The following is a 26,443-nucleotide window of genomic DNA, read 5'->3' on the forward strand; positions in this document are numbered from 1 at the left end:
TTTTATTTCCATAGGAAAAAGTTCATTTATAAGTAGTTACAGGTATTTATCAAGGCCTGCTGTGCTAGACATTGTGAAAGGCAAACAATTCAAGACACAGATTCTGCTCGGGATGTGTGCACTTTAACTCTGGAGCAGAATAGGAGATACACACCCCCACACCCCCATGTACACACAGACATAATACTCCCGAGACCCAAAGGAGAAAGACAGGACAGTGAACTAGACGTAGGATTTAAGAAGTCTTCAGCAAGGAGGATGGGATTGAAAAGGGCAATATTTATTTCTAAAATCAATGTTAGAAAAAACATTTGTATTTTCAATAAATTTATTTTTCTACCGTTCAGATACAAGGTTTTTCCATGAACGATACTGTATTATTTACGTGTCTCACTGGGTATCAAATGTGATATAAACAGTCATATACTGAACAAAGAATCGAAGCCAGTCAGTCTCATCATAGAAAAACAAATCGCTGTGGCTTTAATCATGGAATTATTCAAAGTTTTCTATTAATAAATCCAAGACTTTCAATTAAATATATAACATTGCTCAAATGAAGAAATATTTCCAGTATAAATCGGCTGGAACTGGTAAATCAGTGCTTTCTCCTCTTCAGATTTAGATACAAAATGATGATTGTTTTTCCGAGCTACAAGAAAAAGAAAGTGTTAATTTTTAGAAAGACTGGATGACAAAATTTTCAAAAGACTGTATTTCTTCTTCTTGCAATCAGTATTAAGCAGGAAAATACCAACAAGAAAAGAAATGCTTTACAAATTTCCCCCCCCCAAAAAACAGCACCTGCTTTACTAACAAAGCAGCTACAGAGTGTCTGCCCTGCACCATACCCGCTGTGGTACTAGTCTCCCATTCATCCAAATGCTAAGTGACTGTGTGCACTGAGACTGTGCACAGAGCCTGGGGATGGGAATACAAGCAGGAAAAGGTCCTAACACTCAACAAGTTTGGCTTGGTAACCGACAGAATTGTATGACATGAAATTTTTACAGAATATCTTTACTGGGATGCTTCAAGAATAGGATCGAGAAATTAGTGAAACTGAGGCAGATACAGCAGAATAATAGAAAACAAGGAGGCACAGTAAGAAGTCTACCATTGCTAAAACTGGGATGTGGAGGGGTGAGGGCTCAGACTTCCTCCTAAAGGCATTTTTAGAAAGAGGGCCCTGGAAGATAAAGACTAAATAGACCACCATGTGATTAACATGCAGCTAACCTGGCTACACCACTGTCGTCCTCACTCAGTCCCACACATACAACATGAAAATCCTTAACTGGATTAATAATGTACATGGGAGAATTCATTTTTTTTTAATGTAGAATTTTTGGCACGGGACCATTTACTCGACTGTGTGTAATTCTAAACTGGAGTGAATACGATAGAAAGTATCTGACATCCCAATTAAAGCAGGAGGGTTGATAAAAACTTAGAGCAAGTGTGGAGAGGGGATAAAAAAGCATGGCTCATGATGTCTTCAAACAGCCACGCTCAGCAGTCTTCACTTAACAGGGGTAGATTCTTGGAAACTGCTACTTTAAACAAAATGACAGCAGGTCCTTGAACAACAACACTTTCTTCAATGTCACTGGTTTCATTATATGTTGTTTAAGTTTAAAGGTGCAGTTTCTAAGAATCTGTCAAATAAGAATTTACTGTATCCACATCGCTCAACTAAAAAATAGGCAACTACTACATAAAACACAACTAAATTCTCAATTTCACCACCAAATAAAACATACCATGAAAATGTCTGTGATTTTATAACCAAAAAGTAGGCAAAGCTTATTAACTAACTATAGGCAAGCAGTCTTAAAATCACAGACTGGTGGGTATATATTCAATTTATATCATTGTCTTGAAAAAATAACAACGAATTTTCAGAGATTATTATTAAAACATTATCCCTAAAAAAGAAGAGTAATGAGGGATAACCTAATGGAAGTATTTAAGAAAGAAAGAAAAAAAAGAACTCAACATTTTTTATCTTGGTGTTCAAGAATTCTGGCCACTCTATCATATAATTGTCACAAGGTCTGACAAGTCCAGGAACTGGTCACTGTGAGCGTACAGTGGCAGCACTGTACAAACAGCTTGGTAAGATTTCACAACCTTGGTATATCAATGTCTCACAGTAGTGTTCGTGTCGAGGTGTGGTGCTATCTTGCTGAGTGGTGTTCATCATTCATGTTACATGTTTTTGTGTACTGTCTCACAAATGTCAGAGCTTAAATTACAGCAATAAACAAACATTAAATTTCTTTTTAAACTTGACAAGAGTGGAACAGAAATCAGGGACATATTAGTCCAAGTTCATGGGGATAATGCCATGAAGAAAACAGCAGTGTACAAATGGATTAAATATTTTTGAGGAGAGAAAAAGCATCTCTGATGAAGAGAGATCAGGATGGCCTGTAAACGAGCAGAACTGATAAAAACATCGTAAAAATTCATTGAATTGTGAGTGAGAAGCATAGTAGACACCAAGTAAACAGATAGAAAAACAAGAAAATCTTAACTGAAAATCTTGGCATGAGAAAGGTATGGATAAAAATGGTCCTGAAGAATCTGACCAGTGAACAAAAGCAAAGGACAGTCAGTTTACTAAGACCCTGTCATGAGGCCAGACCATGTTTTGGGCCATGTTATCACTGGTGATGAAACATGGGTGTACCAATACCACCCTGAAACAAAATGTCAAAGTACAAGCAGAAGTCAGCCAATTCTCCATGACCAAAAAAGTTCTATCGGTCCAAATCAAGAGTCAAAACAAGGCAGTTTCATTATGACTTTGTACCAATTGGAGAGAAATTTAACTAAATTTACTATTCGGAATTGCTGAAAAGGCTGTGTGAAAAAGTTAGACAAAAACAACTCAACTTTTAGGTAACAACTCATGGCTCTTGCATAACAATGCACCAGCTCACACAGCACTGTCTGTGAGGGAGTTTTTAGACAGTAAACAAATAACTGTACTAGAACACCCTTCCTACTCCTCCCTGGATCTGGCCCCCAGTGACATTTTTCTTTACCCACAGATAAAGAAAATACTGAAAGGAAGACATTTCGATGAAATTCAAGACATCAAGAGTAATACAGTGATAGCTCTAATGGCCATTCTAAGTTCCAAAATTGCTCTGAAAGGTTGACTAGGTGCTGGCATAGTTGCTTAGCTTCCCAAGGAGAGTCCTTCAAAGGTGACTGTAGTGATATTCAGCAATGAGGTTTGTAGCACATTTTCTAGGATGAGTTCATGAACTTAATTGTCACACTTTTTATAAGATACATGTACTATTAATTGCAATAAATGCCCTGGCTTTACTTGAATACTGAGTATCTCGATTTCAGGACCTAAACATTATTTAATATATACATATGTATATTAATTAAACCTACAGAACTTATAGAACATTCATAAAGCAAAAGAACAGACAAAACTTCAGATGAGGGCAATTCCCTACAAAACTGATAGGGTGACAAAATTATGTACCCCATATTACCTTCATTAACAAAGAATTCTGCTAGATAAAATGCAGTTTTCACAGAATTAGGTGCGTGAGAAATGCCTTCTAATTCCTTCCACTCATAGGGTGCTTTCTCTGGATGCCACTGGACACCATATACTGGATACTTAAACCCTGTATGAAGAACACAAACTTGTAAATATTAGGAATGGTTTAATATGATAATAAATATCATACCATATATCAAAGCAAAATTGTACATATTCGTTCAAATACAAAATAATTCACAGTGTGTAAATTCCCAATAATGTACTTCAACTTATTTGCGAGCTTTTACAATTTGTAATGTGTATTCTAGATAACCACAGTAAAGTAAAACGGTTGAGTCTAGGAAGCTATCCCAGCTCAGCAGCCAAGTGCAGTGACGTAAGCTTCTCCCATGGTTGGTTTCTTTCCTCTGCTTTTTATACCATGCTTTCATGCCCTCCCATGACTTACTATTCAAAGGAGAATGGACTATAGCAGCAATTATGATGTCCTTCTACACATGCCAATGTGTCCCAGCCTAAACTGTCTCTCTCTCTCAATCTAAGGACAGATTGATAACTTCATGTTGCCAATTTTTTTTAATAGATACTGTTCCTGAGGAATGGTGTCAATTTTTAAAATGTTTTCAAAACTTTAAAACTCGGTGTTAAAGATTCTAGGTAACACAATTCAATTATTTCTAGACCTCTTTTTTATTTATTTATTATTTTTTTTTTTTTATTTTTTTTTTTTTTTTGGGATTTTGGCCAGGGCTAGATTTGAACCCGCCACCTCTGGCATATGGGACCGGCGCCCTACTCCTTGAGCCACAGATGCCGCCCTATTTCTAGACCTCTTACTAGATGACATATGATATGATCCCTGGGATTTGCCTCAAAAAATAATCTAATCTGGAAAGAAAGTAAATATAAAACAAGAAGAGCCACATACATGTTGACAATTGTTGAAGCTGACAGACAGGTACCCAGGGTCCAAAGTATTACTGCTCTCTGTTTTCACATGAGCTTAAGGAATTCCACAGTTTTTTAAAAACATATATATGTGTAATATTTACCTTCTGAAAAATGCACATACTCATTCTTCTTCACATGTGCCTCTCCTAATTTTAATAAAAAGTATCTCTCCTTTATTATTTTTTGCTTTGGAATTGTAACCATGAATACTATCAGAAAGTACTCAGAGAAATGAAGAGAATTAGCTGAGTGAAAAGGTATCTAGGGGTTATGGCTTTCATATGAAAGGTATAACTCAGTTATAACCTAAGAATATGGGGAAGAGGGAGAAGGGGAGGGAGAGAGAGAAGGGAGAGGGAGGGGAGGGAGAGTGATTGGTGGGATCACACCTACGGTGCATCTTACAAGGGTACATGTGAAACTTAGTAAATGTAGAATATAAATGTCTTAACACAATAGCTAAGAAAATGCCAAGTAGGCTATGTTAACCAGTGTGACGAAAATATGTCAAATGGTCTATAAAACCAGTGTATGAAAAAAAAAAAAAAACCAGTGTATGGTGTCCCATGATCACATTAATGTACACAGCTATGATTTAATGAAAAAAAAAAAAGAAAAGAAAAGGTATCTAGGGAAATGAGCACTGTTCACTCACATCCCTTAGACTCTTTCACTAGAGAGCAGACCGTGAGGAAAAAAAAAAACATTTTACCTGAGCCTGGTCGGGGTTCACAAGAAGTAAAACCCACCACAAGCAGCTCCCAGGGCTCTGTTCCCTCCCACCCCACCTCCTTGTGACTTTGTCCTTTCTCTGTGGTCTAGGACTGGCTACCAGCAAGAGACCCACAGGCTGGGTGAATAGGAAATTAACTGCTACACACAGTTAACCAAAAGGCAGATCTTCTAGTATTATTTTTCTTCAAGCTATGAAAAAAAGGGACTCTACCTACCAAATGCAACACTGTGGGTTGTTTATACCCACACATTAATCTGAAAAAAATAAATAAATAAAACAAGATATGAAAAGTATTACTGAGAATAAAAAATGCCATAAGTGATTGATCATAGTAAGAAATTATCTGATAAATTATGGAGAAAAAGAAAGATACATACAGATAAATACGAGTTCAAAAAGTTCACAGAAAACATGTATTATGAAAAAAAATACAAGGATTTCCAAATTTTTGGTTGCAGTCGTCATTGTTGTTTAGCTGGCCCGGTCGGGTTTAAACCTGCCAGCCTCAGTGTATGTGGCAGGCGCTACAACCACTGTGCTAAGAGCACCGAGGCCCTCGGTGCTATTTTTTTAAAAGAATACAACTTCTTAATTTGGCTGAATTTATCAATCTTTTCCTTTATGGTTTATATTACATTTTTGTGTCCAAAACTTCTTACCTTACAGGAGATGATAAAGATACTCTCCTTTATTCCCATTAAACCCTTGTTATAGTTTTCCTTTCCACTTAGGTCTTTCATCCACCCCAAATTTGTTTTTGTAGATGGAAATACAGTTTGTCTCTATCCCATTCGCTCCCTTTCCTTCCCAAGTTCGAGTTAGGAATATTAGAATTTCTCACTCTATCCTTCAGGTTCCAACCTTGCTTTTAGCCCATTTTGCATTTCTATCTATATTGGATTATGAATGTTTCCCTCAGATCTGTCCTATATACTAGTTCATTCATCTATGTCCGTGTCTAATCTTCTGATTAATGCATCTTTTATTTCAACTGTATTTTCATTTCTAATACCTGAATTTGGTTCTTTTTAAATCTGATTATTTCATGCTTTTATATATATATATATATTTTTTTTTTTTTTTTTTGAGACGGAGTTTGACTTTATCACCCATGGTAGAGTGCTGGGGCGCTACAGCTCACAGCAACCTCCAACTCCTGGGCTTAGGCGATTCCCTTGCCTAACCTCCCGAGTAGCTGGGACTATAGGCGCCAGCCACAGCGCTCAGCTATTTTTTTGTTGCAGTTTGGCTGGGACCGGGTTTGAACCTGCCACCCTTGGTATATGGGGCTGGCAACCTGCCCACTGAGCCAGAGGTGCCTCCCCATGCTTATATTTTCAAGTGGCCCTACTCTTTAAAACTTATATTGTATATGATAATTCTAATACCTAAGCAGATCTGCTTTGGATCTTTTGTTTCTGCAAGTTCTCGGTCATGATACCTTGCTTCCCTGATCATTAGTGATCTTTTGGCTATCAATTGCTCATTTTCCTTCAAACCTCATATGTGGAAATTCCGGGAAGCCTCAGCTGAACATGAGGTTCTCCTGAAGGAATTATCTGTATTTGTCATGCACATATGGGCATTACCAGTCTAAGACAATTTTGAACAAAATTGTTGATCTGAGATTTCTACCTTCCCTGTTAGTACAATGTAGGCCACATTAGGAAAATGAGTCTCTCCTTGTGAATGCTCAAGGCTTAGTCACCATCCCTGCCCCACACTCCATTAGTGCCAAGATTCAAGATGGGCAATTTCTCCCTGCAGTTGGCAGGGCGGGATCCCAGGAGTTTTCTGAGTTCACCCTTACATTGTAGGTATCCCCCTTTCAGGTCCTGCTCCATCGGGACTGTCCATGTAGGGGGGGCCTGAGCTTTGTTGCAAGTTCTCTGATTCAATAATAATGCTGGTTTAAATACTCCAATCAAATCGTGAAGTATCTTTATTTCTTGCCATTTCATTAATGTATTTAACATGTTTTTCTCTATCGACCACATTTTGTGTTCTTGTTTGGGGGAGAGTCTGTCAAGGTACTTAATCTGCAAAATTGCTAAAAACAGAAGTTACTTTATTCATTTGTTTCTTTATGCCTTCCCCTTACTCTTCCTCTTCACTCCATTTTAGAAAACACCTGGGTAAATTCTAATTGATTTGGAACATGCATAAAACATGTCTCATTTCCTGTTTCCAAAAATGTTCTAACTTCCATCCTCAATCCCCAAAGTAACATGATTTAATTCATAAGAAAAGACATATAAACCAAATTAATAAATATAAAATAAATGAAATAAAGCATACATGCTATAGGGATATATACCTTCCACTGTTGATATAAACTCAATCTTGCCAGCTGTATTTGTAGTTAATACATTGAAAAACTTCTTTAACTTTTCATTCATTGTAAAATTCTAGAGTATAAAAATAAAAGAAATGATTACTTCTGTAGTGATTCTAAATGTTGCTAATTTCATTATGTAATTGATGTGATACCTTCATGGAGAGGCTCCACTTGTGGAAATTTGCGGTCAGAGGTTCTACTGCTAATGACATCAATAATTCAGCAGGAAAATTCTGGAACATTCTGCTGTGCAATGAACCTGAGATAATTTAAGCACAAAAGAAATAAACACACAAAAAATAAAATCCCCTGAAGCCAAGGAGAAGTCCCCTGTCATGAACCAGGACAAAAACCACAGAGATGCTTTATTATACTACTCCGTGTAAGTAGATAAGGATTTTTATAAATTACCTGATCTTTGAATCCTCAAAATTGAATGCTGCCAACTATTCCTGTTCTTACGGAGGATTTTGGAAGGAAAGTAGTAGTACTCGTATGCAGAACTTACAGAATTCTTCATACATTTGGATTGTCTCTTCTAATTGTTACAAGAACATTAGGTCAGACTACTTTGGTTGTGTTGCAAGACGACCAAGTGGTAAGCAAAACACATCAGTTTCACAGAACTATTCCAATCTAACACAAAATACGTTTAACATAAATTCAAATATGCCCCAGACTTAAGTAGTTTTCTTATAGAATTTTAACATGAATAAGTAAAATTCTTCTGATATGAGATTTAGCAAGGATATAGAATAAGGAGAGAATGTGCTAGAGAACTAGACAGCTATGAAAAAAACAGGTTAAAAATTTTCAAATATGCTGCTCGGGAGGCTGAGGCAAGAGAATCGCGTAAGCCCAAGAGTTAGAGGTTGCTGTGAGCCGTGTGACGCCACGGCACTCTACCCGAGGGCGGTACAGTGAGACTCTGTCTCTACAAAAAATTAAAAATTTAAAAAAAAAAAATTTTTTTTCAAATATTTGGGCAGTGCCTGTGGCTCAAAGGAATAGGGAGCTGGTCCCATATGCCAGAGTTGGCAGGTTCAAACCCAGCCCCAGCCAAAAACTGCAAAAAAAAAAAAAAAAAAAAAAAATTCAAATATTTGTTTTCCAGGAAAGAATCCAGAATTTTCAATGTATTTTCAAAGGTATTTGGAACCTAAAAGTTTTAAAATATCAATCATTTATAAGAGAACATTAACCAAGCCAATGAAACCACACGTAGTGGGAATAAGATGGAGTCATTCAGGCTAGAGATGAGACAACACAGCTGGTCTGGTCAGTTTAGATCCTCCATGACTTCGCATTATGTCTCCCATTCTGGTTGTTTTTAAATTCAGTTTTAACCTAAAAGTGCATAATCTTGAGTAGTTTAGAAGAATTGATTTAGGAGATTAAGCTTTGAATTGGAATGCTGTTTTGGATCTAGGGTAATGCTGATTATTGTTTATTATGGGTCATGGGTTATGCCGATTATTGTTTAAAATAAAGATTAACGTGATTTTTACTTTGAACTTTTCTGTATAAAACTGTGAGTTTGCAAATGGAAAAACACAATAGTCTCAGAGGCTAGGCTCACTGTTCTCCAGAATCGCCAGCCTTGTGACGAAGTTTGGAGGACCTATCCCGACCTCTGCATATTGGCAGACAGTGTGACAGGCGCTGGACCCCTTTGTCTGATAACACAAAGAAATCTCTATTTAACAAACAAATCAAAAAAGCAATATACAACAAAATCTCCATAGTTGACCACCTCCCTACATTGACCACCTCCTTAAATTGACCTAATTGTCACAGACCAAGCATGTACCTATGTACACATCAGTACAGTGGGCCTAGTTCCTTGTGTTAACCACCTCCATATGTTGACCAATTCATTACAGTCTCGTGGATGGTCAACTTACAGAGGTTCTACTGTATCTTAGTGGTCATACTGAACGGTCTATAATCAGATACACAGATTTAAAGGAAAACAGAGAAAAAAAAATCCTGAAGTGTTAAGCTCTGATGTTAGCTGTTCCAAACCAGGCCCCTCTTTCTTCCTAATAGCTTCCATGCATGAGAACCCAATACCTTGAAATATTCCTTTTTTGTACAAACTGGATTTTCACAATACACAACGAAAGTAGTCTGACCGTAGTCTGACCTAACGTTCTTGCAACAATTAGGAGAGACAATGAAATAAAGAGCTTTCAAAAGTACAAAGAATTCTATAAGTTCTACATATGAACTTTCCTTCCAAAATCCTCCGTAAGAATAGGAATAGTTGGTAGCATTCAGTTCTGAGGATTCAAAGATCAAGTAACCTACAAAAATCATTATCTACTTATACACAGTATAATAAAGAATCTGTATGGTTTCTGTCCTGGTTCCTCACAGGGAACTTCTAAAACTCTTCCAGGTGGGTCCCTGGATTATTTCAGGATGGGGACTGACAACAAGAAATCCTAACTCCAATATTAGAAGGTTGGAACTATGAGTCAGCCCAACATCCAAAGACAGAAGAGGGGCTGAATACTGAGTTCAATCACTGAGCCAATGCCTCGATCAGTCACACTCTCATAATAAAACTCTATAATAAAAACTCTGGATACCACAGGTCATTGGAGTTCCTGGTTGGTGAGCCAACACAGCACTTTCCTGAGTTCTGTGAGTCATCTGTAGCAACTGGTAAGAAGTGTAGTGGCTCGGGGATGTGACCTGTGGCTGGCATCTTAAACAAACAGGGCAGTCTTTTTGAGGACCATGCCCTTGAACTCTAGGTGGTTAGTGTCAGGATAGCAGTACACTCACTTGGAGTTATAATAGAATGCACAGTCAAGGGGGAAAGGTGGATACTGTAATAATAATAATAATAATAATAATAATATAACAACTAACATGTGTAAGAGTTTTGTTTAAAGTACCAAGCTTAGTGCCTGGAAAACATCATTTTATTTAATTCTCACTAGACTCTTTTGCAAATAAGGAAATTGAAGCTGAGAGAGGTTAAATGATTCTTTGTGGCCAAAATGAGAAAGTTAGGACTCAAAACCAGCTCTAATTTCAGAACTCTTAATCCCACATAGTCCTGATATCACTAGAAGTAATGAGTTATCAAAATTCAAAATTCCAAAGTCATCTTCTGAAATGACTATGAGGGTGGTCATTCCCATCTTTAGCCTGGGATAATCTAAAAATTAATGGCCTAAGCATTTTTTAATATTTGCTACTTAATAATCCTCAGTAAATACTTCTAAAAGGACTAAAAAGAAGATTCTTACCTCCAGTGAAGTTCAGTGGCAGTTTGTTCTTGGTGGTATTTGTGAGAGTTAATAAATGTTCTCCACTAACTAGAAATGAAAGCTCTTCAAATCCAAGGCACGTGCCCCACACAGGGAAATAGTCTCCCTTATCAAAACTCTTTAAAGAGTAAGAAAAAGAGAAAGCGAGGTTTATTCAAATTTTCCAAAACAAAAATTATATATATTGTTTATCGTTACCAGGTAGGCACCTTGAGTTATGCAGGGATTTCTAAAGAATTCTCCAGGATACATAAATAAGCTATCACTTAACCCCTCTTCATACCATGCCCCCACATAGGATGGAAAAGATGAGCTGTGGATGGATCTTGACCCAAACAATATAAAAAGATATAGGTTAGTTAGCCTAGTATTAAAAGTTTTTATTTATTTATTATTATCATTATTTTGAGACAGAGCCTCAAGCTGTCGCCCTGGGTAGAGTGCTGTGGCATCACAGCTCACAGCAACCTCCAACTCCTGGGCTCAAGCAATTCTCTTGCCTCAGCCTCTCAATTAGCTGGGACTACAGGCGCCCAACACAACGCCTGGTTATTTTTTGTTTGTAGTTGTCATTGTTGTTTGGCAGGCCCGGGCTGGATTTGAACCTGCCAGCTCTGGTGTATGTGGCTGGCACCTTAGCTGCTTGAGTGCCGAGCCTATTAAAAGTTTTTAAACAGGGTGGCGCCTGTGGCTCAAGGAGTAGGGTGCCGGTCCCATATGCCGGAGGTGGCAGGTTCAAACCTAGCCCTGGCCAAAAACCAAAAAAACAAAAAAAAAACAACTTATTAAAAGTTTTTAAATAAAACTATAGTTCAGAAAGTAGACGGGAAGAGGAGAGGGGAGGCGAGGGAGGACATAGGAGGGAGGGAGGGCATTTGGGGGACCTCACCTAATGTGCATGATGCAATGGTACATTTCAAAACTATTAAGAAAAGAGTATAATTGTGATGGATGTGTTACTTAGTTCAATGTAAGCATTTCACATTGTATATCGAAGCAGTACCCTGAACCCCATAAATGTATCAACGTACAAAGTTATGATTTAATAAAAAATAATTTAAATAAATAAATAAATAAAAATAAAATAAAAGTTTTTAAACAAGTATCTCAAATCCTAAAAATAGTTATTTAGGGAAATATTCAAGTGAGGGTTGGCAAGATATGAGAGCCGGCCAGATTCATTTAAAATTTGTTGTACAAGTTGAGGGGAGAAATAGTAAGGTTCTCAGCAAAGGTGCAAAGGCAGGGCCAATGTGGAAATTACAAAGCAGAAGTCAGAGGCTCTGCTTGGTAAGTGAACATAAAGTCTAAGGTAAGTGTCAAGAAAGGGCAAACAGGATTTAATGAACTGGGAAGAAAAACAGATTTCAAGAGGTGATGAGAATTAATAACATGATAAAAAGAGGTTAGAGAGAGATACAAGAATTACTGAGCGACACGATGAGACGGTTCACTACTAATGAGCACCCACGTGCACAGCCAGTCAGCAGGGCTCTGAAGGGTCTCTAGAAGCCCACAGAAAGTGAGCAGGAGCAGTCACTGGCTGTTCAAGAACAGACGCCTCAAAGGCTAAAGTGATAATGAAGTTCAAGGGCTCACTGCGAAGGAAGCATGACCACATGCTTAAAAAATAATTATCCTGGGCGGTGCCTGTGGCTCAAGGAGTAGGGCACCAGCCCCATATGCCGGAGGTGGCGGGTTCAAACCCAGCCCCAGCCAAAAACTGCAAAAAAAAAAAAAAAGTAATTATCCTCACAGAAATGAACGAAACTCCTTCTGGAATAACAAGCAATAACTGATATTTACCTGTATGGCCAATTTATAAAATACATCAGCTACATGGGCATAATCTGAGCGCTCAAGGTCAACACTTCCTCCAGGGAAAAGGATTCTGAAACAACATCAGATGAGTACGTTTTGCTCCATATCCCCCAGAAAGTAAGCAATCTTTTTATTTTAAAACAATTTTCTCCTTATTATACAAGCTGTATGATCATTAAAGAAAATTAGAAAGCTAAGGCAAAAAATATTTACAGTCCCAGCCATTCAGAAATGACAGAAGTTAACAACCCTTTAGTGCATCTTCTTCCAAATCTTCTTCAATAAACAAAGTTATTTAATGAAATAGAGTGTGAACAAATTAAAGGTGCATAAGCAAGGGAAGGGCAAGAGCACCAAGGGCTAGAAATAAAACAAAGTTCCAGGTATAGCTAGGTTTAAATCAAGGTGATCAGTGGTGCCAAATTAACTGCAGGGCCATACTTGTAAGTAGGTCACAATATAATTCATTAAACTACATAAAACAAATTGGTCATAAAAATATATTTAAACTAGAAATAAATTTGATTCTTTTCAGGGGGGCAGGTAGAGTGCCCTGGCATCTTAGCTCACAACAACCTCAATCTCTTGGGCTCAAGTGATCCTCTTGCCTCAGTCTCACGGGACTTACAGGTGCCCAGCACAACACCCAGGTAGATTTTCTATTTTTAGTAGACATGGGGTCTCACTCTTGCTCAAGCTGGTCTTGAACCCTTGAGCTCAAGTAATCCACCCGCCTCAGCCTCCTAGAGTGCTAGTGTTACAGGAGTGAGCCACCGTACCTAGCCTAAGAATTTAATTCTTGATTATCACCCTGAGATCACTTTGGAAATAAGCATAGTATTAGAAATTTTTTTTAAAAGAAGACAATTATAATTCCAGAAAAAGTCTTGGAAAAGAAGGAGGCAGTCATAAAACATCTGAATTTGTTTTATATACTCATAACAGTAAAATATAGAATAAAAATGCATCATGTTTCATAACAACTTTTAAAATTAACTTTCAACTTAAAACACATTATAATAGGTCTTGAAATAACTAAAAGTATTCATAGGGAGTTACAAAAACTGGATTAAACATTAAATTCTGAAAATACTTAAATACGAATTTGAAATATGCGAAACATCACTTTTGAGGCTGGTATTCATTCGAAAAATATATTCTACTTCTTCCATAAGCCAGGCTCAGTACTTGCCTAGAGGAACAAAGATGAGTGGTTTCTGCTGTTAGGGAGGTCACAGTCTAGTATAAACATATAAATATCTGTGTGATAGAGCACCTGCCACAAAACCAGGCAGAAAACCCTATGAAGTGCTTCATGAAGATTCAGTAGCGGTTCTCTCTTTTCATTAACTCAGTATTTAAAAAGGTGTCTCTCTGGCTGTCTCAGGGGCTCACCCTTGTAATCCTAGCACTCTGAGAGGCTGAGGTGCGAGGAGCTTTTGAGTTCAGGACTTTGAGACCAGCCTGAGCAGGAGCAAGACCATGACTCTACTAACAGAAAACTAGCTGGGTGCCAGGGTGGGCGCCTGTAGTCCCAGCTACTCTGAAAGCTGAGGCAAGAGGATCACTTGAACCAGGACTTTGAGGTTGCTGTGAGCTACGATGCCAGGGCGCTCTAGCCTAGGCAATAGAGTGAGTGAGACTCTGTCTCAATCAATCAATGAATAAAATATGCCTCTATCCAAATTTGGTATATCTAACTTCAAAGTCCTTTGATACAGTAAAACTTGACTGCTCTTCCCAGATGCCAAACTTCTTTAGCAAGGCTGTCTTTTCATCTCTCCTACAAAACAGTATGGGATCTAGGCATAACAGGGTGCTAAGTAAGGTGTTTTTGAAGTTGTATTAAAGTAACACTAATTTTCCCTGTGACACTCCGGAACAGTAAATAAGGGCCTTGGCTGACGGCACTTAGAAGCCCTGCTTTCTTTGTCAATCAGGAGAGGGAAAGACAGGCCTAAGGGAGAGAGAGCAGGAAGCAACGCAAGAGACGGGCAGGGGGATACAGATGGGCTCTCTCACAGATTTAAGGACCACTGCTGGTTTCCATGACGACCCAATGAGCATCTGGACAAGCTAGCTCCCAAAGTATTTACTTCTGACTATACTGCTATTTCAGATTCCTTTCCAAACAGAAATGCAATTGATGAGAGGGTAGAAATGAATGATGTACCTCAAAAACTATATTTTTGAGGCTCTACCATTATATTCTAGCCTGGACTTACTTATTTTCGTCTGTGCCAAAGTACCTTGCACATAGCACATAACAGACCTGGTAAATGTTTTACTAAATTGAACTGATTTTACGGTAAATATTTACTAAGCCAAACTAAACTGAAGGCAAATAATTTTTTTTGAACAAAACTTTAAAAATAGTAATAAATGAACATAGTTTTTAAAAGTAAAAATACTAAATAACAAAGCTTTTATTAAAAAAGTTTTACAGTTAAAAAAAAAACCCTCCTACCCTACTTCCAGTTAGAAACAAATACTATTAAAATGTGTTGTGCTGACTTGGTAGAAATATGCTATGCATATACAAGTTTGCAAACTCATCCTAGCGAAAATGCTACATACCTCATTGCTGAATATCACTGAGGTCACCTTCAAAGTGCTCCCCTTGGAAGCTATGCATTGATGCCTCGGCCACCCTTGAAAGCAATTTTGGAACTCTTTGGAATGGCCATCAGAGCTGTCATTGTATGACATCTGACAATTCAGTTTGTGAACTCACCCTAGTAAAAGTGCTTAGACAGGTGGACTAGGCCCTGGCATCAGTGCATGGCTTCCCCAGGGCAGCACTTCAAAGGTGTCTAGGATGAGTTTACAAACTTAATTATCAGACCTCATATCCTCACCGCTATCTTAAAAACAAAAACACGTTGTCTCGGTGCCCATAGCTCAGTGGCTAGGGCGCCTGCCATATACACCGGAGCTGGCAGGTTGGAACCCGGCCCGGGCCTGGCAAACAACAATGACAACTACAACAAAAAAACTGGCCAGGTGTTGTGGTGGGCACCTGTAGTCTCAGCTACTTGGGAGGCTGAGGCAAGAGAATCGCTTAAGCCCAAGAGTTAGAGTTGCTGTGAGCTGTGACAATACAGCACTCTAAAGAGGGCAACAAAGTAAGACTCTGTCTCAAAAAACAAAACAAAACAAAACAAATGAAGAGTATACTATCTACACCATTATGTGCCTTGCCTTTTCACATGACAGTATCACACACTTTGGCTCATAGTCATCCAAAGCAGATGTAGATATCCTCATTTTTAGCCTCTGCTTAGTATTCTATTAAGTGTACATCAGTCTTGTTTTATTTAGCCACTTTCCAACTCATGGACTATTCACTGACTTCTAAACTGGGAGTTCGTCAGATAATACTACAATGCCTGTGGGGCCTAAGTCTTCCCCCAAGTAGGAGAATACAATTCCTAGTTCCAGGTCAAAGGGCATATGTATTTCTAATTTCAGTAGATATTCCAAAATTGTCCCTCTAAACACTAATTTCCATTTCCACTAAGAAAGCGTGGGGATACTTGTTTCCTCACACCCTTGCCACACACCACTAGCAAATTATCAGATCTTTGCCCACTTGACAGTTAAAACAGTTTTTAATTGTTGTAATGAGCATTCCCTCCTTACGTTAAGAGTAATGTTAAACATATTTTCATATGATTCTTTTTCTGTGAGTTAACCAATCATACCTTTAAGTAAAGACATTAAAACAGAAAAATTATTTCCAAGTTCTATTCAAATAATGTCTGAAAGATAACTATCCTCAGACTTGGGACTTATAGATCTCCTACGGACAGTATATGCCAAGCCATTCAAAGTGACTTCAAAACATTTAGGACAAGAATTAAGAGAACAAAGACTATGTAACACATTAAGAAAAGAAATTAAGTACATCTATTGCGTAACAATTATACATTTTCTAACCAGCTTCCTCCTCTTCACAGGACTTTCGAATTTCCTAACAAAATATTTCCTATAAAAGAACTCAGAAAACTGTTATACCACTCTAAGACAGTTACATAGAAATATCTACATTTCATTTTTTGCAAAAGCAAAATATATATGTAGACACTCATATACTGTATTAAATCAAGGCTGCAACTTACCCATTAAGGGATTGAAAAAGTATTTCATACTCCTCCGGTGTAAAATCAAGCCTGAAAACAATAAAAACAGTTATAAAACATCCATTTCTAAAACTCATGGAAAAAGTAAACCACTAAAGTCACCATATTACTTTTAAAAAGCCAAATGAAAAGTAATTCTTAAATACCAGGGAATATTACCTCTGCTCTCCTAGAAGTATTTTTTCAAACTATAGGAAAGCCAAATAATTATCTTTGTTTTGCCAATCAGACAAGAAACAAGTTTTTCTGTGATCTAAAGCAATTTGATATCGTGAAGTATGTGCTACTATGCAAAACATTTAAAACCATGAGAGTACAGGACATTAGTAATTTCTCTGTTTTCTAAGAACTATAAAAGAAATGTAAAAAAAAAAAAGAAAAGGAATGTGAAGATACCCAATAGTTTCATACAAAGACTCAATAAAGAACTTTACTATCATGTAAGTTATATCCTGACTCGAGGCAGGTTTGGCAAATAAAAACAATACAAACAAACGTCAAGTCTCTGACCTTATCCCACTCCCACCAACCAGGTGCCACAGTCTAGGGGCTACTGTGCATTCAAAAGTCAGAATAGTTCAGGTCTAGTCTCACCAGCCAGACCACATGTCAGATCACTGCAGACTGGCCTGACAGCCCAGGTAATTATTCTGAAGCATCCTTGATCAAACACCTGTTAAGGCCCTCCTAATAATCACCAGGTTATTGATTTTATTTCCTTTCTCCAAAGAAAACCTATGGGATTAATCTGTGACAACTGACGTCACAGTAAGATGTCACAGTACTCAAGTCACAGTAAGATGTTTGCTCTTCCACAGTTCAATAAAATGCAAGAACAAGGGAAGACAGCATCATATTTGTGGAATCCTTGTAAAAACTCCTCCACATTCAGCAGTCTTCTGTTTCTAGAGAATAACAGGGTACATGCTCTCTCAATTTGCCCAAAAGAAGCAAACTTATGATCAGATGTCAGCTACAGTCCGCTTCTGCCCCGAAGCAGCTTTAGAGGCATCAGAACACTTCACTCGTTATTAAACAGACATCTGTGACCCCCAGAACACCAGCTGCACTTTGCTAGCAAACACCTCTGGGCTCTCCTTTGAGTGCAAATAAGCTTTACATGTCCAGGTCAGTCCTTTGAAGTTCAAAGTAAACCCCATTCCAGAGAAAGCCACAAAGCTCCAGTGGGTGATACCACACAGGTGCTTCCCTCAGTCTTAAATGAGAATCAAACAGCAGGCAGCCCTGTCTTAGGAAGCAACAGGGAGGTGAAATGTGACTCTCCACACTGCCCAGTATTCTGCCAGTCCTACCTCCCCAGGATGTGCCACAAAGCTGGAACCAACCAGACAGGACCCAGACATCTCCCCACGGATATTCAAGTCTGGTGAGAGACCAGAATGGATTTAGATTGCTCATTTGCATTCCAAGGACTCTGCCAGCCACCTGTGCAGGCCCATACTGTCCAGGACTAAACTGGGGAGGGAGGGGCGCTTATCATTATTAAGGAGACTAATTGCTGCGGGGGGGGGGCGGGGGGGGAGAGAGGAGGAATGACGTCACAAGTGACATGCCTCCTGGCCCTGGCAGAGAAAACAGGTCAAGGCACATTTTTGGAACACGGATGTTATTTGCATGTTGTTAGACATTTCCTGAAACACCCTCTCAACAGGGTATGAGAAATAGTTCATGCTCACCTTAACAAAAGAAAATGGTATAAGCCCAGTAATAATGGTAAATGCCACTTAGCAGCATTTACCATTGTCAATGCAGAATGCCTGCCCCATTTAAAACCAGATAACTGTTTTCAAAAGAAGCCAGAAATTCAGACTTTCACGAAGTCTTCTAATTTGTAAATGTTTAAAGATGTTGTAAAATGCTAGGTGAACAAAACACATTTTTCAACCAAAAACATCAGTGGGATGTTCTGTATTACCTGTTAAAAGGCAAGTCACTTTGTGTTTTCTAATAATCTGACAGTGGGAATTTATGACAACCGGACAGCACCAAGTCCCTGAGAGAGAAGGTGGCAGACAGGGAGAAGGAGATCAAAGACAAGCTTCCGGCTTCCTTCAGGATTTTGTCTAAGTCTCCCATCTCCTCCTCTAGCCCTCCTGAACTGCAGAAGTTAACACCCTGCATCCAAAATTCAGCAATGAACTTAACATCATCATCGGGATCATTACCTTTGAAAGCTAGTCTGGAAATTTAGCCCTCAGGTATTACATTGTTTCTAGAAGAACACATGATTCCAATTCCAAACAATATATCTGAAAAGAACTTTTGGAACCCAAGCTGGAAATTCACCTTTATGCAGTCAGATACTTAGCACCTCCATCGTAAATACCAGTATTCCACAAGTCAGCCAGTTTCAAAATGTCCCCAGTTTCAAAACTTCCTCAATCATTCTTACCTATATCTTCCTCCTTGCACCCTTTTATGAGTCATTGTGCGTCGATAATTTTAAGAATGCTTACCTGTCAATCCCACACGACTGCTCTAAGCCAACCTCTCATTATTCACACCCAGCCTAACGTTACCACCTCTGAATTGGTCCAGCTGCCTTTTGTCCCTCTCTCCTATCAGCACTAATATCCTAAAAGAACAGCTTGTATTAAAAAGCTTCTATGATGAAAACTTTGAAATACTGTTCTGAAGACTCTCAAAGCCTCTTCATCAGCTCTAAAACTCTGGTTTATCTGGATGCCAAATAAGCTTTCATTTAAAAATGAAGTCTGCTACTAGAACATTAAAGACCTATGTCACAAAGAAATATTCATCTTGAGGAAGATGACAATTAGTTTAAATGTAAAAGAACAAGTAAGGAGATAAGTCCTATGAATCTAAATGTAATATTTTGTGGTATAAGTCTAAATTATAATATTTTGATTTGATTGTTATTAATATATTTGAGTAGTACTTCTCTTTGCTATAATTTCTAATAAGAAAGTATTTACACAAACAGGTTGTACAAAGTAAACAGTTCTGTTTCGTATGTGAAATGACTCAAAATGGATTTGATGATGGTGCTGGGGGCTTTTAAAACATACTAACTTTAACTGACATGCTATTACAAACATTTTTAAGATTTTGTTAGCACCTTCCAAATGTAAGATGAATTCAGCTCCTTTGAAATGAAAATATGATATGAAACATTTTATTACTAGGCCAATTTAACACACACATAATATAGCTCCTTTAAAAATGTAATATTTATAATTCATATTGAAGCAACACTACTGCCAAAGTTATTTACAAACTTTCAAAGTAGAGTTTGAGGGTATTTTAAAAGTCATTTTTTCAAAATCACCTTTATTCCCTGTTTCCTACGCTAACATTATGGAATAAAGCTAGTTAAATTATAGACTCTTTTCATTCCCCTCATGGTGTCAGTGAGGACCACCTTTAATGGGGTAAAGAAAACTATCATTTCATTCTCTATGCTAACAAATATGACAAACAGTACCTCTACCGCTGTTACAGATATACATTGCTTCATGTATTAAACAATTCGAAGACTCTAAGCATTAGGTTTGTGGCAAAAATTAGGTACAATATTCCTACATTTCAATGATGCAATCATAGGCAAGCAAGCATTAATTTTAGAGAGAAAACACAAGTTTTTTATACAGCATAGAAAACATCATACCTACTTATAATAGCCAAAAACTAAAAATGGCACAAAATTCCATGAACAGGTGAATGTATAAACAATATGGAATGTGTCCATATATTGGAACTTAAGTCAGAAATAAAAAGAATGACTTTCTTATTCCCATTAAATAAATGGTATGGAATGAACTGTCTATAAAATACTTGACCAGTATTCTTTAAAACTATATAGGTCAAGGGCGGCGCCTGTGGCTCAGTGAGCAGGGCGCCGGCCCCATATACCGAGGGTGGCAGGTTCAAACCCGGCCCAGGCCAAACTGCAACCAAAAAATAGCTGGGCGTTGTGGCGGGCGCCTGTAGTCCCAGCTACTCGGGAGGCTGAGGCAGGAGAATGGCCTAAGCCCAGGAGTTGGAGGTTGCTGTGAGCTGTGCGACGCCACGGCACTCTACCGAGGGCCATAAAGTGAGACTCTGTCTCTACAAAAAAAAAAAAAAAAACTATATAGGTCATAAAAGTCAAGGAAAAACTGAGAATTACCAGAGATGAGAGGAGACTAATGAGACATAAGGACTGAACGCAAGGTGGTAACCTAGATTGGATTGTGGCCCATTACAATAAAACGAGTAAAAAAATGATGAATTCCAAGTAAGGTCTTAATTTCTCAGTTTTGACTAATTTGCAATGGTTATGTATAATGTTAACATTCAGGGAAGCAAAGTAAAATATTACAGGAGCCTGATGTACTTACTGTATTTGCAATGTCTCTATAAATCTAAAATTCTAAAAGAAAAATGTTTTTCTGAAGGAAGTAACTATTAATACATGTTATACCATGGGTAAATCTCAAAATTTTTATGCAAAATGAAAAAAGCTAAACAGAAACTAGTACATATTGTATGACGTGCATTTATGTAAAACTCAAGGAAATGCAAACCTATGTCCAGTGACAGAGTATGAACGGTTTCCTGGGGAGAGGCAAGGGGAGAGAGAAGAGTGGAAGAGAGAAACCACAAAGGCGCAGGAAGACACTGCGAGGATGATGAATGCAGGCGCTAGCTTGACTGCGATGGTTTCCTGAGTATGTGCGAAAATCAGGTCTTACAAAATTTCACTTTTTAAATATGTACATTTTATACCTAAATAAAGCTGGTTGAAAAATTAGAAAAACAAAAACGAAGCATACCTAACTGGCATAACTCTTGCACCTGCAGACTCCAGATACTTTACGTAGGATGCAGCAATATAATATTTTCCAAGGTTTCTCATGAGTTTAGTACGGCATTTTTGCATTAATACTCCTAAACAACAAAAAAATGTTTTAGTTTCAAGCAAATTTCTTTTCTTCTTGCTCAGAAAATAAAAACCATCCCAGTAAAATATCCTATTTTTTAATTCTCAGAATTAAATAGGAAGCTTCTACTCATCTATCCATACACTCTGGGGAAGGAATGGCAGAAAACTGATCTGCCAGGCAGCCTCATCTCTCTTACGTACCAGGGAGGCCAAATAAACCCCCAAAGTAGGTTTACAACAGTACCAGCAACCGTCACACAGCCTTAGACCTAGAATCCATCTCAAGGGTACAGATCCTTCAGCTGCAAGGAGCCCATTCCCTTCCTACAGACACGTTGATTCCTTGACAAAGCAAAAGCATGAAAATCTTCCACCCACATCTCTCTAACATCACCAACACCATCTTAATCCACGCAACTAGTATCTTGCCTCTCCCCATCAGACTAATAGATTCTTAAAACGTCCTCTCTACACTGTTTCTTAAAAGAAAAGAAAAAACCCACATGGTTTGCTCTCCACAAGGCGGGTAAATCTGAGCATATCACCATTTCTTCATTCATTCAATATACTGTATACCACTGACTCACACTACATATCAGGAAATGACCTAGGTGCTAGGGACATATGAATGAACCAAACAAAAATCTCTGCCCTGCGGCATTAATTCTAGTGTATAAGAGGGAGGAGAGAGAGGACAAACAAGATAAAAAAGTACACTCTATCATGTGATGGCTGGTGGTAAGGAGAAAAAGTAAAGCAGTGGACGGTGGCCGGGGGTGGAGGGGAGGGTCCTTGTGGAGAAAAGGGGAGACTCTCAAATAGGGTGACCAGACAGTCCTCCCTAAGAAGGTAGAACACGAGATTTGAGCTGGGAATTCAGAGGGGTGAGGGAGTTAAGCAATATTCAGATAAAAATGATCCAGAGCAAGGGAAAAGCAAGTGCAATGGCCATGAGTCAGGTGTGCGCCTGTCACACTGCAAGGATGTGACTGGAGCCCTGTGAGGGAAGGGAGAAAGCCATGGGAAATGAGATGAGATAGCTACAGATCATCAGCAGGGGTCATCACTGTGCTTAAGCACCTCAGTGGGCTCCTAAATTCTGTTAGAACCAGTGTGCTGGCTTGGTGCCTGTAGCTCAGCAGGTAGGGCACCCGCCACATACACCAGAACTAGGGGGTTCGAATCCAGCCCAGGCCTGCCAAACAACAATGACAACTACAACCAAAAAATAGCTGGGTCAACATTGTGGCACGCGCCTGTAGTCCCAGCTACTTGGGAGGCTGAGGCAAGAGAATCGCTTGAGCCCAGGAGTTGGAGGTTGCTGTGAGCTGTGATGCCACAGCACTCTACCCAGGGCAACAGCTTGAGACTCTGTCTCAAAACAAACAAACAAAAAAAAGAACCAATGTGCTCTGCCGCACCCACCTCTCTGGCTACCTTTTACTAGTGAAACCCCAGCCCTTGCCTAGTACTAGCATTCAGTATACATTAAAACACATCTGTTTTGTCAGGTGGGAACCTGTGCTCATTATCATCCCATATTCCACCACTTGGAGCATTTTCAATTGGAACATTCTCAATGTCTCTGTAGGCCACCTAACGGGAAGAGCTGTTGTATGAATCACTTCCTATTCCCAGCTTCTTATAACAATTGCCATTTTATCAGGTACTCAGTTAACATTATGTCAAAGACCAAAATTTGTTCAGAAAAACTTGCTTTTCTCCTCTCTGGTAGGCAAGATCATCTTTACTACAGAAAAATGAAATGTGGCTAGGGAAAGAATAAAGAAGGAAAATGGAGTGGTACAAGGCAGACAGTGGTTAGGTGCCACATAGCGGGGTCTGAAGCAACATGGGAGCACAAGGTACCAGAAAAAGAGAAGTACATCACAGTAAGTTCCACCAAAACCGCCCCTCCCCTGCCCCACACACACTTACTTCCCATGCTAGGGTAAACAGCTCAGACTGATGTGTTCCCTTGTATCTCAAAATGTGACCAAAATTCTACTCATAATTTAAAGCCACCTCTTACAATTTTTTTTTTTTTTTTTGAGACAAAGTCTCACTATGTTGCCTGGGCTGGAGTACAGTAGAGTCATCATAGCTCGTGTAACTTCAGACTGAGGCTCCAGTGACCCTCTGGCCTCAGACTCCTGAGTAGCTAGGACTTCAGGCCCACACCACCACATTCAGACAATTTTTCTATTTTTTTATAGAAGTGAAGTCTGGCTATGATACTCAGGCCAGTCTCAAACTACTAACTTCAAAGGATCCTCCCTCCTCCACCTCCCCAAGTGTTGGGATTACAGGCATGAGCCACCATACCCACCCATTTCCCAACTCTGGGACTACTTTGTCTTTGGATCCTTTGCAGTTCCCAGAGCAATGCCTTGCACACAGTAGGTGCTCAGTTAACTATTGTGTCTTAATTGACCAGAGTGATTAAAAGCATATTCCCTTTTTCTTATTTGACCCAATCTACCAGATTCTAGGAAAGGAAAAAAATCCTCTCCCGCATTCTCTTTTTTTTTTTTCTCCAATTTGGACTCACAATATACGAGTCACTATGTATAATTATATTTTGAATTAATTCTTCTTAGAAAACCTAATTACCATTTCAAACAGCTATAAAATAAGTTCCAAAGTTCCAATTTAATATTAGTAAATTAGAAAATTGGGCACTACCCATATATTAGTAAAAGTATTCACCATTTTCTGTAAAGTTACAGAATACAGTTCTTTGTAGAAGAAAATAAAACCAATCTTAATTGTCCACACGCAAATTCCTTTCGGCAAATTTTAACCTTCATGACGATTTCTTCTGTGTAGGTTTTCCTGACCCTGTCTCAAATGTCTGTTATAGTAATGAAAGCTGATTTAACTCTCTTTTTAAAACATGAATATGCTGGGAATAGAAAAATTTCATGCTTCCTTTTAACACCAAATAAAAAACTGACATTAAGATATCAGTCACTGTTGCCCTCCACTACTAAAACTGACAAGGTCTAAGGTATACTTTCTTGATTTTATATTCTAACGCACTGCCTTCAACCGGTGGAATTTTAATATAATGCATGTACAAAATTTGTAAATGCAAAATTAGCAAAAATCCCTTGCAAACGAAAAAAAGGGAAGAAAAATTTTACTACACATTCCTGGCTACGGTGCAACAAAGACCATGGGCGGAATTCTTCACAGTGCAAGCTAGAGCCGTGTGAGTTTAAGGTTAATCAACAAGGCATCTGCTCCAGGTCAGGGTGATCCGAACGGTCTAGCCCGGGGTCTCACTCGCACTACAACCCCGGCGAGTGAGCCGGCACTTCGCAGGGTTTCCAGGGCGGACGTGCCTGGAGGAGCCCCAACAGGCGGAGGCGCCCAGCGCAGACACCCAGACGCTAACCCGCAGGTCTAGGGCCCACGCCCGCAGAGCCTCCTTACCAATGATGGGCTTCTCGGTAGTGTCGCGGAAAGGACTGAACTGCCCCGGGGTCGCCGATCCACAGAACAAGAGGCCCAGCACGCACAGCAGGCGACCGCAGCTCGCCATGGCCCTCGCCGCCACCCGCCGCCTCCCGCCGCCTTTCAAAGGCCCTGCGGCCGGGCGAAGGGCTCCGACGACCACGCCCCGTCGCGCGGGCCTATGGGAAATGTAGTCCCGGCGCGCACGCCCGGCGGCCGCGGGGGCGTGAGGGGTGACTCTGGGCGAGCGAACGGCGCGCGCGCCCCATCGTCCGGCCTGCGCTCGGCGACCTGCGACCCGGCGAAACTGGCGCGTAGCTTGGCCGCCTCTGCCGAGAATCTGGAAACGCGCAGGTTGGGTATTCAGTGGTCGCCGGGACCCCTGAGCAGCGACTGTTATGTCAGTGGGGCCTTAAGTCACCCTGACGAAGCTGGGGCGGCCAGCCCCTCCAGGGGAAAGGAGAGCCCCGCCTAGCCGTGTGTGGTAACCTAGCAGCAAGGGAGGCTGGCCAGGGGTTCTAGAAGTCTCCAGAGATTTTGCGCCAACTCTACCTCCTGCTTCAATGGTCAAGGCCCTGTCTCTGTCAGTGCTGCCAGCCGAGTTTGACGCTCCGGCGTTTCTTACCCTGTGGCTCCCGAGGTGATTTCTATGTATTGCTATTTGGAGGATCTAGGCATCTGGAGGAAGTGAAGAACGGAGGAGAACACATTCCCAGGAACATCACCTAACCTCAGAACTGGGTCAAGAAGAAGCCAATTCCTGGCATCAGCTGCAGAGGGGCAAGTCTAGGCCACACTGGCAACCGACATTAGCCTAATCCTAATAAAGTTCACAGTCAGCGGCAATCAACTACAGATGACCACAAACTCTACTAAGCAGAGACAGAAGTCATCTTTGATTCCTGTTCATTCAAGGTTACTGCTGTAAAGCTAGCAGTAATATTAGGTAGAGTTCCCCACCTCTAAGGGCCAAGTTAAAGTAAAACAAAAGTATTTCAAAACCTACTTCAACAATGCTGAGTATTAAGGGTGAAAAATTAAACTGGGTGATGTCTTTTTCAGGAGAGATTTTCAATTTAGAAAGAAAAAATGGCCAAGGATATGACCTGTGGAGAGTACATGACATATTCAAAGAAGAGTGAATGCAAAAAGTAATCTGGTTTAAAGAGAAAATAATGCTACTGTAAAGGGGTATAATTTCCCCACAGGATGTGAGGAAAGATACTGTGAAAGCGCCAACCTGGTTTTGAGCATAGTTGAATAGTCAAGGA

At 39.5% G+C, this 26,443-nt stretch overlaps 1 protein-coding gene across 1 annotated transcript; it reads right to left on the reverse strand.

Moving 5' to 3' along the window:
- GGH (gamma-glutamyl hydrolase) lies at positions 1-25,534 on the reverse strand. The gene is made up of 9 exons (XM_053559639.1): positions 25,152-25,534; positions 21,604-21,718; positions 16,787-16,837; positions 12,651-12,735; positions 10,824-10,962; positions 7,713-7,819; positions 7,540-7,630; positions 3,522-3,659; positions 1-652 (listed from the first exon to the last, which is right to left on the reverse strand). The coding sequence occupies exons 1-9, from the start codon at positions 25,258-25,260 to the stop codon at positions 531-533; spliced, it is 957 nt and encodes a 318-aa protein (XP_053415614.1). The 5' UTR covers positions 25,261-25,534; the 3' UTR covers positions 1-530.
- Positions 25,535-26,443: the final 909 nt, after the last annotated feature.

The sequence above is a fragment of the Nycticebus coucang genome, chromosome 13, assembly GCF_027406575.1.
Source record: "Nycticebus coucang isolate mNycCou1 chromosome 13, mNycCou1.pri, whole genome shotgun sequence".
Lineage (NCBI taxonomy): Eukaryota > Metazoa > Chordata > Mammalia > Primates > Lorisidae > Nycticebus > Nycticebus coucang.

Coding starts and splice junctions, on each gene's coding strand:
- GGH (XM_053559639.1), bottom strand. CDS start 25,260: ATGGCGAGCTGCGGTCGCCTGCTGTGCGTGCTGGGCCTCTTGTTCTGT. Junction 21,719..25,151: donor TACCGAGAAGCCCATCATTG/GTAAGGAGGCTC, acceptor TTTGTTGTTTAG/GAGTATTAATGCAAAAATGC. Junction 653..3,521: donor AGAATTCTTTGTTAATGAAG/GTAATATGGGGT, acceptor TTTTTCTTGTAG/CTCGGAAAAACAATCATCAT.